The 17155-nt window shown below is 37.9% G+C and overlaps 1 protein-coding gene across 5 annotated transcripts in view; it reads right to left on the reverse strand.

Moving 5' to 3' along the window:
• Positions 1-3937: 3937 nt before the first annotated feature.
• ptprub (protein tyrosine phosphatase receptor type Ub) overlaps positions 3938-17155 on the reverse strand; it is a 202328-nt gene continuing 189110 nt past the window's right edge. For all 5 annotated transcript variants that reach the window (XM_060869959.1, XM_060869961.1, XM_060869958.1 and 2 more), the window contains exons 25-29: positions 14014-14328; positions 12369-12494; positions 9032-9189; positions 8213-8348; positions 3938-7974 (exon numbers count right to left, since the gene is read on the reverse strand). In XM_060869959.1, the coding sequence (XP_060725942.1) occupies positions 7912-7974; positions 8213-8348; positions 9032-9189; positions 12369-12494; positions 14014-14328 (798 nt within the window). In that variant the 3' untranslated portion in view covers positions 3938-7911. The remainder of the gene's footprint in view (positions 7975-8212; positions 8349-9031; positions 9190-12368; positions 12495-14013; positions 14329-17155) is intronic.

Here is a 17155-nt window from a genome sequence, read left to right on the forward strand (position 1 = left end):
CTATTTTTTTATATTAATGAATTAAAGAAATAATTAAAAGGAGAATTGCTCTTTCACTTGCTGCACTTTGAAAACAAACAGTAGTTTTGAAATTCAACCAAGCCATTTCACCACCACCTGCCTCTTATAAAGCAGCTGACGGCAACACAGATAATTTCACCAATGCTCCATTTGATCATCTTGAACTGCTTACTGATTTTTAACGCCAGAATAGCATGTAATCAGTGGCTGAACTAATAGGAAAAGGTCATGACTGTTGGCTGTTCCTCTGCTAATGCTTCAAACTTCTGTAATTAGCATTTAACTAACTTTTGATTGGCACAGAAGTGCAGAGCGAACCCCATGAGATCTGTGAGCACAAACATTAGCGCAAACAACAATCATGACCTTTTTCCCCATGATTTCTGCAAACTACCCTGACCAGGCTCATTTAACTTATTCATCATCCTCAGAAAAGTGGGGCACCAACAGCAAAGCGCTTATCTGTGGTCTTGATTAATTAATGATTGTGGATTACTTGCAACCAGATGAGGAAAGAAAAGTAAAAATTTCAACAGTTTTACATTTATGCATTCAGTCAGGGAAATTAGTCAGCCTCTGAATTATATGACAAGTGGGTTTTATCTTCTCCAAAATGAATCTAGGTCATGGGGAGTGGATATTGGCTAATAATGAAGGCTTCTACAGCTCTGGTCTGCTGATTGAGAGACAGAATAAAGCAAGGGCTGTATAAAAAAGCTGCATAGAATACAGATGAATACACATATAAATGAACAGTTATTCTGTGCAGTGGCACACAATTTTATCTCAAGTGCATATTGTAGGTAGAAAATAGGAATTGTTTCCATCATCTGCAAAACCTATAAATGCTGAGATATGTTTCAGAAGTTTTCATATTATATGGCCATCATATTATTTCTTTATACGTGAGTTATCTTTCTTGTATACCAAATTAAATATTGTCTAAACAAGTGCTTTACTGAAAGGGATAAGACTCTTGGAAAATGTAACCATTTATACAAAGATGTTAACACAGTCAATATCACAATTTAGTTTAAACATTGTATTGAATATCCATAATATTTTTAAAATTAAATCAAATCAAATCATAGTCTCAGAATTTTGGACCCCACTTTAATATTAGATACATAGGAATAATAAAACAATAAACTAAATCATTGTGTAAAATCGTGTAGTCCAATACAGTTCTTGAAAATGGTTCTTACCTGGAGGGAAAGTCATCAGGTAACATATAGATGTGAAAAGATTCACATCCGCTACATGTAGACTCTCCACTAGTCCAACAAGGCTCAGTGTTGGGTCCTATTCTGATCTATACCCACTGTCTCAGTGAGGTCATATCCTCATATGTTTTTTTTATACTTTCATTCAGCTACAGTTTTCTGCATTAAAACATAAGCAGGATCCAGACATTTCTATCCAGATGCTTGTTTGGGTCCTTGTATCTTTTAGGCTGGTCTACTGCAACTCACTCCTGGCAGCATCAGTGTCCTTTGTTGCCCTGATACACAGGTGGTGAAATAAACTACTCCTGACATACAGGAAGAAGACTAATGACATATCCATTCCGCATTAATCCTATATATATATATATATATATAAAGGAATACTTGGCTTAAGTTTTCTTTTCATACTGTACTAAGGGTTATAAGAGTAAAAGTATTCTTAGTCCCTGACCTAGTGAACTACAGTAGCATGAGGGTAAGTTGCTCTGGATAAGGCATAAATAAAGTGTAGTCCAAATGTTGTAAATATAAACGTATATGAAACTGACTGGTCTTTATGTTTTTATAAATAATGGCAGAAATATTATCCATGTTTATATGCAATGATTTTCTCAAGTGGGCTTCTTATATTTTATGTAATACTCTGAAAAAGGAGTAATATATAAATAAAAAGCCACAGAATTGTGCCAATTTTCTACAAAAATGTGTTATTTAGCCAGTGTTTTTCCGAAAATGTAAGTCATTTTATTTATTTATTTTTATATTTATATATTTATTTTTTTGCAAAACCTGAAGAACTGCAAAAGCTTTAAACCTTGACATTTAATTATCCCGTCACTTCCCTGACAGTCTGGGGCACCTGGAAAAAATCACCTTGGCAAGCCATTTTTACCAGGAAGACCTTCTAACTGCCTTCTAACACACCACACAGTTTCCAGGAAAACTCTTTTCAAGAAGTCTTGTAGTAAAAGCCTGGGAAGCATCAGGTGAGTAAAACAGATCACCAGATAAAGCAAGCAGAAACAGAGGGTCCAGGTCCAAAGCTCACACAGTGAACCATGTCTATGTAACAGGTTTGGAGGAAAACTGATAAATGAAAAGAAAATAACATGGAAAAGAATTAAATCACATCTCCACTACATGGCACTATCAGCACCTCAGCTTTGTCCAGACTGGAAAAGGATGTTTCCACAGCCTGGATACACACACACACACACACACACACACAGTCGAGATAAGAGGTGCATTTGGGCAGCTGTGGAACTGACAACCTGCACAGGAACATCCGGCCATCTGGCTTCTCTGCTTTACTGTGCTCCAAACCACAGCGCCAAAAAAACTTCCACCTGCTCCATGCACCAGTGGCTACTCAGATCTCCTGAACACCACAGGGTTTGCTCAGTGCATGTGCAATGTGTTGTATTGGAACAGTATGTGCATACATTCAGCATGTTTGCATACACATACACATTTGTCATTCATGGATAGATTTATTCTTCTGAATAGTGACAGTGAAGTTTGCTAGTGAGAAGAAGGTTTAAGAATAGCTGCATGAAAGTAGAGACAGGATGAAAGATGGGAGCCAATGTCTCTGACCTCTCCAAGGTGAAAGATTAGGATCTGCAAATGTTGATTAGCAGGGTGTCTAAAAGAGCAAAGGAAAAAAACAGAAGCAATGAGTATAAGGAGGCTGCCTGCTGATCTCATGTGTCACTATGTCATCAGGAATGGATTGCTATCAGACTTGTAATTCCTCTCACGGAGAGCTTATACCCTCTACAGCACATTCCTGGTTTTATTTATTTATCGCAATCATTATTTTTCAAATGCATTTCTTTTTAAATGCATGTCTAAACTTTCCAGAAAACAAAACGATGCACATGCAAAATACTAATGTTTTCCTCCTGTTCATTTTCTGGCAGTCACACACATTTTTACATCAAAGTGTCACAATTTCACAGATTAATTTACATGTAAATAAACAAACTACAATAGCACATTACTGGCTTTAGCTCTAAAAATATATTTAGATCCTAAGAGCTTGATCAAAGGATGGGGTAATAAGATCTTTTTTTTTTTTCGTCAAATGCGAAAACTAGAAAATGGAAGACTTGTGCTCTCACAGTGCTAGAGGAAGCTGACAGAGGGAGTTTTGTTCTCTAATTAATCGAGCAAGTTGTTCTTCTTAAACACTGGATCACTTTGTGGGCCTGCTTAATTATTCAGACACACAATGGCTGCAGATTACTGTGTGCACAGAGGGGGAAATCTGCAGCGTGGTAGAGCTGGCGGCCACAACAGAGGAGGAAGAGAGGAAAGGTGAAAGGAGGATAAAAAGTAGGAAAAGGGGAGAAAGGATGAAAGGAAAAGTGAGAACCTTGTTGCAGAAATCCGAAGATCTACCGATTTACTGAAGGTCTCGTTCTAGGTCATTCATAATTCAAGCACAGCCACTCAACCCACAAACTGTTTCTTTCTATGCAGGATATTCATGACATCTACTTCAGAGCTGGCACTGAAATGAGATCCGATATTTGTATAGCGCAGTGTCCTATGTCTTAATAAACTAATATTGATGCCAAAAGTGGTGATTAACATTTGTTTCAAATAAATTTCAAATATAAATGGTAAAAAAAAAACATAAATGACACCTGTAATGTATATATATGAGCATCAATTACATGAGTAACTTCCATTGTAGAACCTTTTATTCATCTTCTGTTATAGACAAAAAAATCCCCTCCAACCCTCAAAGCTCTGTCATGTCTGCTTCCACATCCCCTTTCAAACCCACAAATACATGGTCAAAAACACAATATTCTTTTCAGTCCAGCACCATACACAAACACTTACAAAAAGAGGAAAATAATTATAACAACATGGAAATAACTTCCCAAAGGACGTTTCCATATCAGACTTGATGGCAAAAGTCCACTGTTTTTCCACATTGTATGAATAAGCACACTGGACCATTGAACAACATGCTTTACAAAAGAATATATGAAATGGCAAATGTCTCTTATACTGTACTGTATGAGCAACAGAATCAAAGAATTGTCTGAGATGACTACAGGTGGGCTTCACGAAGGGGCTTTATGTGGCTCTTGTTTGATCTCCACAGCAGGCGATAAATGCATTATATCATTTGGTGGCACATGAATGAATCAAAAGGTAATATACAGTACAATACATTCATTTTTTTTTTTTAGCATTTACTTTTAAATGTGGCCAAGCACGTATTGGTTTATTCACATACTATTCACATTAACAAATATACATCCATATGTACATGTACTCTTCATTTCCAATATGAGGGTCCAGGCACTTTCTCACATAGTTCATGGTCGTAAAAGAAAAGACAGGTTATTGAAATTCTCTGGATGAGCCCCCAATAACTTGTTCCTATTATAAACTCTTCCATCTGTCAGACCATTCACTGGATTCCCTTGACTCTCCAAAGCAGCTTGTTGGCTTGGAATTTTGGACTCTGCTTGATGCCATTGGCTACAGAGACTGTCACTCAACATCACCTCAGCAGCCCAACATCTGGGATGACATATGCACAGCTATAAAAATGGCAAAGCAGCTGCACTAAAATCTTGTGTGTGGTTTTTATGACAATTAACCTGATGAATCTCCAATATGACATTTTTAGCAGCTCTGCAGTTAGAGCATTATTTGAGAGGTGTATAGCTTCAGAAAAATCTTGGTTGAATGCTAAGGAAATGTGTGTGGATTAAATGGGCTATATTAAATTAAATATCAGAATTAATGGCATGAGTGAATAAAAACATCTGATTATTTCCTAACAGTCAATATTGTAATCGAAACAGTCAATAAAATAAATGGAAAAATCAAAGTATACGTTCATTTATAATCCAGCATCTTTAATCAAACAAATATTCACTATTTACCTCATGCAACATTTACTGCTCTTTACAACTTACAACTGTCCAAACCAATCAATGTGTGTTGACTGTCCTACTGATCTGGATCAAATCTGGCAGTGTCTAGATCACCCCATGAGCGCAATCTGCCAATAGAAATTTAAGATTTTAACTCATAATCTCAAATGTTTACAAGCCAATTCAAAATGACATGACCAAATGCTGAAGGATTAATAACAAGCTCTCCGTCCATATGTTAATGGATAAAACTAAGGATGCTGAACAAAGCGCGTACATCTATGAAGTATTATATAATTAAAACACAGCATTAGCCTTCATACAGCGACCAGCAGTGGCCAAACTATTCACTTCAGATAGATTTGACTTCAGCTGTGACTCTGCAGTTTGCACACAATCAGAGTGACAGCACATTAATTCAGTGCTTTATTAATGCTGGGGCATTAAGTGGTGATTAATAATGCACTGCAAAACTTCAATTATGCACATTTAAATACTCTACCTACATCATTTTCCTGCGTAACCTCATTTAGCATAAACAACAATCAAAGTACAACTTGTTTATATTCAACATTATTAATAAAGCAGTATCAGTAAAAAAAAAGTATTTTTTTTATTCTCTCTCATTCCTGAAGAAAAATTCAGCTAATTCCACCCGGTTACCAAAACACAGAATCAAGCTGGTCAAACAGACTCTGCCAGCTGGTAAGTGCTGTTAGGAAGGAAACAGTTGAGCCACCACATACTGAGCAATGCATTATTGCTGCATTGTACTTGTAGGCAAATTACTCAATAATTAGAAATATTTACTGGTAAACTAAATTAATTTAGCAATTAAAGAAGCTGAAATAACTTAGCTAGCTAAGATGGTACAGGATGGTATAGCAGTTTCACTATTTTGTCCTTGGTCTAGCAGTTGGTACCTGCTCAAAAAATGAGTTTTTATTTTTTTTAACTGACCTTCCTAAAATACACTGACCCAGCGTGAGTCTAATTAATTTGGCTTTAACATGGTGGTACTATTCCTAGAATGAAACAAGCAATGCTTGTGCACAGTGATTGGTTAATGATTACATAAGTAAAGCTCTCTCCAATCATTACTATATGAATAAACGATATATGGATAAATAACATACCTTTATTTTATTGACTGCATTAAACTTTAGGAAAAAATCATTTGGAAATATTGCATATTACAAATATTATATGAATTATATTATATGAATAGCCCTGTGATGGGTTGGCACTCCGTCCAGGGTGTATCCTGCCTTGATGCCCGATGACGCCTGAGATAGGCACAGGCTCCCCGTGACCCGAGAAGTTCGGATAAGCGGTAGAAAATGAATGAATGAATACTATATGAATATTTGCATTCTGACTGATTAGATGAGAAAAGTAACTTGTCATTGTAGGAATTTCATGTACATGTTTATGGATGTAGGGTGATGTCAGTGACCAGGGTGAAGTGGGTCAATTTCTAAAACTGCAAATTAAAGTCCAGGATGCTGCATCAATTAAACACTTAGATAGCTACATTTAACAAAAGGTCCAAAAAACTCCTAAACGGTAACCAGTTGACAAGTACAAGTCAGAATGAAGGTAAATGTTTAGGATTCGACACTGTTTGGCTTCCCATCATTCCATCCATTTGTCTCCAGTTTAGATTTGATGTTGTTGCAGACTCTGAATGCAACTGTGAATCTCCATTAGTGCTTCTCTTGTTCAATTGCTGGAGCGCAAATGTCAGGGTCAACCTGTAAACCACCTTTTGTCTGATGACACTGGCCATTAACACACTCCCTCTGCACACATAAACTGGATTAGCTCCTTAGACCTCACACAGAACATCTGCAGATGTAAAATCTATGTACAAGTGAAAAAAACAAAAGAAAAATCGAGCCAGTGTAGGATATTAAAGCCATCAAATTCATGACAGCTTTCTTTTGAGTCAGTGGCATTGAATTTTCTGTTGTAGGAAATAACGGACTCTGTGTACTCGTAGACCAATACGGTGCGATCTTATTGGTCCAATTGTAGATGGTCCGACCAGGTACAATACTAGGATTGTATATTGTAGTCCAGACACCTTATTATAAAATGGATGTCTGTCAACTAAATTAATGAAGAGCTGGCTGCAGATTCAATTTTCAGGTAACAGAGAGAGGGTCTGTGTGCTGTGAGCATGTGTTTGTGTGTGTGTTTGTGAGTGTGTGTTTGCACGTGTTTGGCTTCTTGATCTTACAGACCAAGTCTTAGATGTCCGACTCTAGTGTACTGCACATAAGAAGAACATATCCAAGCAACAGCTCTTTCATTTCCTCAGTCCATCCAGCTCGAGCCACTTCCTGTCTTTGAGCATTCCCAGCACAATACAGAACAAAACACAGGTCACACTCTCAGGAAATGAAGTCAAGACACGCTTGCACTTGGTATCAGAGCTGGCTTTGAGTTATTTTGAGTTGATTTCTCACAGCTCAGGGGAGAAGAGGAGGGGAAAAGATGCTGACAAAACAACACTAAACCACAAACAACTAGGACATGGATAGTCCAACACATCTAGACATTCTGGGCAAAAAGGCGAAAGCTTCTGCTCACATGTTTATTTTCTGCTCTTCCCCTCCCAGGTAAGAGTTTTGATGTGAGCGAGTTGACAAAAGGGAAAGGGAGAGATGGAAAGAGAGCTCAGAGATAGTGAGAACAGAGAAAGTGAATCTGCCAGCAGTCCTCCTCTGTATTTAGAGGACAGTTGAGATATGTTGCTATCTGAGGTCCATGCACTCCAAATATTCCATCACCAGATCATAACAGAAGCGGTACTGCTCCTAGGGGAGTCACACACACATAAAAATACTGATGAGTAAGGTGTAGTGCTGCAAAAAAAAACAGTATATCTGCTAAAAGAAAAATCTAATATTTTATGTTGTTATTATTATTATTATTATTTTTTTTCATTTTCTCTAGCTTGTAGATAAGTGTATTAAACATATTTGCTCTCATTTAACCAAGTAAAAGTTGAGAATTCTGCTGAGCTTGCTCAGTCTTGCAGTTCCTGTCACCTACCAGTGACTCCACCATGTTGGGCTTGGCGTTTCGCAGTGTTTTAGCGGCATAGAAGACATCCACAATGTTCTGATACTGGATCATCTCCATCAGTATAGTACACGCACAAAACGTGCCGCTACGCCCACCTCCGTTACTGTAGCCACCAACAAAAACAGACAGCAAGTGTAAAATATACAGAAAGGATTGTACAAGTAGTATTGTACAGTAGGATTGTAGAAAAAGGCAATAAGCATAAAAGCATGTATGTATGCACTGACATAGAGTATGCTTTAAATCAGTGACTGCCAATATCCTTTTTCCATCATACATGTCTATCCAAATGTCCTAAACAAACAGCATTCAGTAGGATAGTGCAAGGGAGTGGAGGTGCGTGTGTAGACAGATGAGGTGACAGTGGTGTAATCAATCGCAGTCAGAATCTTGGCAGCTCTGGGTACACTGCTGAGGAGGCTACTGTATTCTGTATTAGAACATAATTGATTTCATCTCCATAATCTCTTTCCCCCTGCTATCAGGAAATAATGCTGTGTGACAACTCTGAATGATGTGCTTTTCTGGGCAGAGGCTGTAAAGCAGCACATGCCATTAGGCAAAAACAACTCTTTCTCCCCAGAGACATTTGTTTGTATGCATATGTGAGTACCTTGACTGCATGTGTGGCTGTAGATGGAATTTCTGTTTGATGTTTTATGACCATAACTGTGTGTTTTTGTAACTGATATTTATTCAAGAACTGTTGAGTAGCTATTTCCACTACAATTGAAAAGTAGATGTTGTATTCACAGCAAAGCCTTTGTGTGCATGTGTGTAACTCACAGGCAGTGGACCACAGTGCGGCCATCACCACATTCTCTTTGCCACTTTTGAACATGGGCCAGCAGATTAAGGAAGGCCTTCTTGGAGTCAGGAACATCACGATACGCTGACCAGCGCAAGAACTGGAACTGGCACACCACCAGATGACCCTCTTGAAGCTAACAACAGACAAGAGAAATGGGCTGTAATATATCATACCTTATAAATTTGTGGGTCTGATTATGAGTATGTATACAGAAGCCCAGAGCTATTCCCCATGTTCAGCTCTCGGGAATGCTGAGTCAGCAGGGTCTGAGTTGTGATGAATGAGTCTATAGGGAAGAACAGCTCTGGAAACACACAAGCTCTGATTTACTCTGTCCTCTACCCCAAAACACAAGTGGTATTAATATCTAGACCTATGGCACCCCAAGAGCTTACCACAGGAAACCTAACCTATCGACTCGGGCACAGTGACTAATGCTCAATGAGCTGATAGAAAAACAGTTTCAGCAGTTTTGTAACAAAGAGAGGAGGTTAGGACAAGACAGAAAAGGCAGAAAGGCAGTACTTATTCTAGAAACGTCAATTTGGTATGTGTAAAAAAAAATATTGTCTGTCCTGTAGGTGTGCCTGTGTTTTTAATAATCAAGTGAATGTACCTTCAGGTACATTTTATGTACCTTATGTACCTTATGAACATTACCATTAGGTACAGTTTATGACCTAAAACACTGCCTTTGTGCCTTTTAGGTAACGTGACAATGAAAGTACCTATTTCTCTAGTACCTATTTATCGAAGGCATTTCTGAGGAAAAAAGAAAAGCAAGAAAGAAAGCAAAGAATGTGCCCAATGAGATGTGATTTAGGTTCAGATGCAGTTAGGTACAGGGCAAGACTGTGACTCAGTGTGGTCATAAAATGCATTTGCAATATGTTTGACATTAACATTAAATTTTCTATGGCTGCAGCTCATGACAAAAACTGCACCTAGGATTATTTACTAGATGCACTCTGTAAGTGGTTTAAAAGACATTTCAAAATGGTGGAATGGAGGTAGCAAAAATCTGGGGACCACCAAGAAAGTACAAGAACAGTAGTGAAGAAAAAAGGTTAATAAATAAAGTTTTAATTAGATGAAGACCTAGTAAATTATGTAGCGGAGGTAATACAGCTTTATGCTAGTTGGTTTTATGAAAGCTTTGTACAGAATAAACAACTTTTTCCCAAAATGTGCAATTAAGACTGTATTCCATTTTTATTTGGTTGACTGGGGCTTGTGTAACTTGTAACTTGTAAAATGACCAAAGTCAAAAAGTCTTCTGTAGTGTGCACAATTTCTTTGTTAGTAAAAAAAAATTTTTCAAGTCCAGTTTGATACAGGCTATGACTAGGATTGCCAGATCTACACAATTACTTCCAAAGAGAAATCAGTAGCAGCAAATAATTTGACTGAAATTGTGTCATATAGAACATTTTGTCACAAATAACATGTATTTACTAAAGTAAAAGGTTTTTAGTTTAAAAGTCTCATTGGCAATGCACGCACGTAGCAACAATATTCATAGGCCTACAGCTCTTGAACAAACATGACATATAGTCATCTTTTTTTGGAAAGACATTTCCATCTAGCTTTGGAGAAAGGATTCAATAGGCAAAACTGTCCCCCACTTATTGCCAATATCAGACCATCGAAATGATAAGTACATCAATCACACTTTTGATTTCTCAACCATTTTTTGATATGTATTTTTTTTAGCCTTTTTTTTTTTTTGCTGACATCCCATTTTATTTATAATCCTTCCACAAATACATCTGTATGTGGAAAAGAAGACCACTTTGCATTGTGCATAAATGCAAACAGTGTGCATTTAGGCTTCTACACCATTTTTGAACATAATAAGCAAGTTTTTTTGTTTAGAATGGTGACTTTGCCTGAACAAACTATGCCTGAAAAACAAGCACAACAGCCTTGTGCATCTGGCCCTGAGAGTACCTCTGAGCAGTGGTCTGTCTCTAAGCTCGTATGACAGTGTGAGATGTGTGGAGGTGTAGAGGATGACAGGCAGATCTACTGTATCACATGACAAGGTGTGTTGCTAATCTGCCACTTGTCATTCAGCCAGTCAAAAAGCTCTGAATGACATGGGCAACTGACCTATCCCATATCCGTCCGTCTACAACACGTGTACACACACGATTCTCACCATGCCTTTCTACATTTCCATTTCCAGCATTTGGAAGATGCCCTTATCCAGAGTGACTTACATTATCTTGTTTTATTATTTTTTTTTATACAACTGAGCAATTGAGGGTTAAGAGCCTTGCTCAGGGGCCAAACAGTGGCAGTTTGGTGGACCTGGGATGCAAACTCACAACCTTCCAATTGGTAGCCCAACACTTTAACCACTAGGCTACCACACAACCCCCTTTCTACAAACATCTCTCTGTCAGATACATACCACACACGCATATTTGCTCACTATATTAAACTATATAACACTGTTTATTTTGACTTATCTATTTTGATAAGAGCCATGTCATTTTCTTTTTTCTTATTCCCTGCACTTCCTGTTTCTTATTTGCCACATGTTATAGCCGCCACCGGAATAAAATGCTATGGTTTATGAACACATGGAGGAAATGCAGAAAGAGTATCTATAATAAACTCCCCCTGGATGGATGTACCCCTGGGAAAACAGAAGAAAATAGCCTCTTTCCCAGTGATGAGCTCAGGAAAATTGAAAAGTTTGACCTTATGTGCATTTCATGCGGGCTCATAAAACCTCAGCATGCTTCTGTTTGGCTCGTGTCAGGCATGAAAAATGTTTGTATAAAACTTATTATACAACTGTATAAACAAGTCCCAAGGTAAATATGTGGGAATAAATTCTGTGGGAAATAACTGTCTAATTATTGACAATGAATTGTTAATTTTCAAGCAATTATAACATTAATCAATATTTTCTCGAGTGGAAAGTTCAGAGATTCATGTTTTATTTATTGACTTATTTTTTAATTTGACTGATTACATTGTTAAAAAATTGGACCTCAAGTTCCATCACCATGTGACCCATCACTTTTAAGTATGCACAGGTTGGAGCAAACATGCTGAGGTTCTTCTTGCTTTTTAATTTATTTCTTGTGATATAAAAAAACAGAAGCCTGGAGAAAACACATTCTGCTGTACAGGTTCCCCAGCTTATATCAAGCACTGCATAGCTACAAATTATTTTTACGAAGACACATATGAAACATAAAAAGCCTCTTTTAACACGGAAGGGATTTTTTTTTAATTCTCCATAATAGTAAGATTTGCATGACCATGTGTGTAGAGTGTCTATTAATTGAAACTCACCCGTGAGACATTTTTTACCCGGAACACACGCGTGATGATATCTTCATCAGCAGACATGGAGAGAAATTCTACCTGCATGGGGCCATACTGCTGTAGACCAGGCTCAGGCCAATACTGCACACAAGGCTAGAAAGAAAGTGGAAGGAGTGAGAGAAAGAATAAAATACAATGCAAAGAAAAGTCATTTTGATAAGCGTAAGATAGGAATTGTTTTTTAAAGGTCAAGTGCCAGTCAAGAAAAAAGCAGTCGAGTCATATCTCTAGGTTGAGAAAAGAACAGAACCGAAAAAAAAGGCAAAACAAGACATTTTAAGAAATTTCCAAGCATCAGGACACTAAACAGTACACTAAGCAGTTAAAACAGTATTCAAATGCCTGCAGGGCTGTAATTCTAATGAGAAGACACAGAAAGAAAAGGAGGGGTAGACAGGTCGTAATGAGATGACAGAGTGGAAAGAGAGATAATACATGGATTACTGTCTTCAGAGACTGAACACTGAGTTGTGACACTGGCAACCAAAGAGGCAACCATTAATACAAAAGGACTGCAGAGAGAGAGAGATGAAGAAAGAATGATACAGAGTGTACGGAAATGAGCAAGATGGAAAATTAGCTAAAGAGAAAGAAGAAAGAATGTGACTTGGAGGCAAAAACAAAAAGGCAAGGAGAAAGAGAGAATGAGATACAGTAAAAAAAAAAGAGAGAGAGATGAGAAAAGAGAGTAAAGGAGGCTATAAGCCTTAATCCACTCAAGTGTAAAATGAAGTGAATAGGAGACTGAATGACACAAAGCAAATGGCTCAGTAAGAAAACATAGCAAGACTAGAAGACAACGGAGCGAGTGAGCATGCTAAGACTCTAGCAATTAGAGCAAACAAAGCAAATCTCCATTTCGAGCAGGAGAAAAAACATTTTAGTCAGATCAGAACAGAAGGTCTTTGTACCAATATGCCTTGTACTTAATTATGGAATGTGTGCTGAAAGATAGGGCAGGAGTTCTCAAACTTAGTATTCACACCCTAGATTGTATTAACCCTATCATACTGTAAGTAGCGATACAAAAGCACAATATAACAGGATACACTGATACAACAGGGTTTACCTAGCATGCAATCATGGACTAACACAGAACAGGTGAACACAACTGGAAAACAAAGTAGTGAGAGGACAAGGAGCAGAAAGACAACTATAACAGAAAGGTGAAACAAAAAAACACATTTGATGCTATTAATAATAATAATAATAATAATAATAATAATAATAAAAAGAAGAAGAAGAAGAAGAAGAAGAAGAAGAAGAAGAAGAATCTTTATTTATATAGCACAACTAAATGGCATTTATATAAAGCAATTAAAGAACAGATGAATGGCAAAGAATTATAGTTACTATAATTAGTTACTAATTAGTTTAGTTACTAATCAGTAATTATAGTTACTGATTAATAATTAAAAATGCTATTAAAAAACAGCTAAATAAAATAAGAAAACAGAGATGAGCTGGAGGGTTGACTACGTTTCGGCTAGAATTCTAAGTTGTACAAATCAAATCTTAGCCTAATCTGAGACCTCTGCAATGAGCCTAATGCTTTCTTGTTTCCTTAGAAGTGGTGCTTCCTGCTCAGTATTGCCATGTTCGAGGAACTCACCCAAGCCGAATTTGACTGGTTGAGCTGGTTGAGCATGACAATGGAAGTGCATCCATAGTCAAACACAAGCCTCCAGAAGTCAGTGGTTGTGCCAGGCAGAGGATGAGGTGTCACTATGAAGGCTGCTGGTCGATGGAAGCTGTCAGTGAGAGCAGCATTGATGTAGTTGTTACTCTCGCCCTCTGTGGTAACCAGGAAAGCCAGAGCACGGTCTGGTGGCAAAACATCCATGCTGCGATTCTTCTCACGGTTCCGTGGTAACAGTGCAATGCTGCACTCTTCCACATCCAAATGAGGTGTCACGGAGTTCAGTGTCTGCAGAGGGACACAGACACAAGCAATCGCATCAACTGCACAGGTTCTGTATATTCGACCATCTCACACGTTTTATTGTATAAGAATTCACTTCATTATTTTTTCATGGCTTCAGTTCCTCTTTGACTGACAGATTCGTGAATTTGTGTTATTCAGACCAAGGATTTTTTTTTTTTTTAGATGGCCGAGAATCGGAAATAAATGATTAATACATATGGGAGTGGAAAGTACAGAGATGAGGAGACATGGCAAAGATAATAAAATATGGAGAGGGATAATGAAGATGGCTACATGTGCACATGGGGAAACGCACCGCCTAAGAGCTAACAGACAACGAAGGCGGAGAAAAAAAGAAATGAAAATGAAAAAAGAAAGGACAACCTTGATGGGAAAAGCAGCAATACAGAGGGGATGAGAGCAGCTCATTGCCATTGGAGCGATTAGGTTGATTTACACTTCACACAAGCAGCATTGTGCATCTGGTCTCTGCAGATGGGGCCTCATGCTAACTCCAGCTTTCTGATTTGACTTTAAAAAGCATTTCACTATACTCATAAACAGCACCGCTGAAATTATTGAACAAAAACTGGAAATCAGGCCATCTTCATACATAATGAATAGGAATGTTATGATTTCATCAGATAAAGCACCACTAAAATGGGAACACTGCTTACCTAGGGTCTGTGTGCAAATTCCTGCATGCTGTTGATGTGGAGAAAGCAATACTCTACTCTCTAATGAATAGTATACATACACAAGAAAATATTAATAGAAAGTCTGTGTAACAAAATAAATTCACCACCTGCACAGCTAAACATGTGCACAGCTTCAGAGGGATGCAGAAGAAACCAGTGTGAGTGCCAGAGAGATAGCGTCACTGGATCAAAGCATGTACAACACCCTGCCATGAAACAGCAGTCAGCCTTCTCTTATCCAACACGTTCCTGTGTCTGTTCCCTCCATTAGAGCCAGAAAGCACGCAGTGATAATTGCCCTATAATTCATATTTAGTATATAATGCAAGATGCACTTTAAGAGTTAAATGAAGAGAAAGGAGAAGAGTGTCAATTTTTAGAGCTGCAGAAAAACAGTAGTGTCTGCCTTCTTAAATGTCAGTCTAGATTTCTTCTTTGTAAGAAGTGATAGCATATAACCACCAGCTTTATTCACTGAAGTAAAAATTGGCAAAAGCCTTACAAAGATTTGGCAAGCCTCTGACCTGTTCATGGACTACAATCTGGGAAACATCTATTGCACAATCAATAGCATAATTAACCAACCCCAAGCCTTTATTCATTCTCTCTTCAAACACATTTGAGCACACGGTCACACAAACATAAACTTTACTGCATATATTCCTTACTGGTTTTATAGGAGGAATCATAATTAATAGGACAATTCAAATTGACAACCCAGTAATTGGGTGCACAGTTTATTTTAGTTAGCTGTGTGGTGTCACATCTTTATATCATGACAAAGAAAGCCTATAAAAAGGTCTACGGTCGATTCTTGACGTGCAATTTGCACACGTTGTCTATTGCTCGTCATAAACACTGTCCTTGCTACTATATCAGGCAGTAATGAGACTTAAAGGCAGAATAAATCATAGAAATTAATAGTGTCAAAATCTACAAAATCCCAATCCTTTTTATCACAGCATTTCCCTGAATGCTGTACAACTGCGGAGATATTTTAAAATTTGCATAAAACATTTCCCACCATTCTGAACACAACAAATATATCTCCTTGCACTAAAATGACATTATAATGATTTTATAATGATTTTTATCTACAGCAAATTCAACATTCTGTAATTCAGTACCCAACTTTGTGCACTTTATTGATCCTTATTATTTTCACATTACAAACAGATCTGTCTGTTTTGACTGTAGTAGTCTAACCTAAATATGTCCCCAAAACAAATTTCAATCAGATTCAAGACCACAAATAAATGTGACTTGGATCTGATTTGGAAAAGGAAACAAAAATAGACTACAGAAAATACAGAAAACGAAAGCCAGATAACGCAGAAAAAAATAGTTAGACATTACAAAAACAGGTCTGGAGCTGCCTTCCTGAACAAAAAGTGTTATTAGTTAAATATTAGAAGAGAGTTAAAATATCAGCTTTTCCCCTTAAAACATTACCATGTCCCTTATTTATGATAACAGCAAAACAAATTTAGAATTTCACAGAAACATGTCTGACGATTTACAAAGAAATACAATTCAACAAAAGACATTATCAGGGTTAAAAAAAAGAAAAAATTTAGACTGGCCAAATCACGCAATTTCACCCCCTGGAAATGTGAACATAGAAACCCTCCAAAAATATACAACAACTGAAGGTGACCGCTCTACAAAACTGGAAAAACACCACAAAAGAAGACCTCAACAATTCTGTCAGTGGATTACAGGCTCAATGCTCTCACTCTCTCTCACTCACTCATCTTCTACCGCTTATCCGAACTACCTCGGGTCACGGGGAGCCTGTGCCTATATCAGGCGTCATCGGGCATCAAGGCAGGATACACCCTGGACGGAGTGCCAACCCATCGCAGGGCACACACACACTCTCATTCACTCACGCAATCACACACTAGGGACAATTTTTACAGAGATGCCAATCAACCTACCATGCATGTCTTTGGACCGGGGGAGGAAACCGGAGTACCCGTCCCCGTCCCGAGTACCCATACACGGAGTACGAGTACCCGAGAACATGCAAACTCCACACACACAAGGTGGAGGCGGGAATCGATCCCCCAACCCTGGAGGTGTGAGGCGAACGTGCTAACCACTAAGCCACCGTGCCCCCCCTAGGCTCA

The sequence above is a fragment of the Tachysurus vachellii genome, chromosome 5, assembly GCF_030014155.1.
Source record: "Tachysurus vachellii isolate PV-2020 chromosome 5, HZAU_Pvac_v1, whole genome shotgun sequence".
Taxonomy (NCBI): Eukaryota; Metazoa; Chordata; class Actinopteri; order Siluriformes; family Bagridae; genus Tachysurus; species Tachysurus vachellii.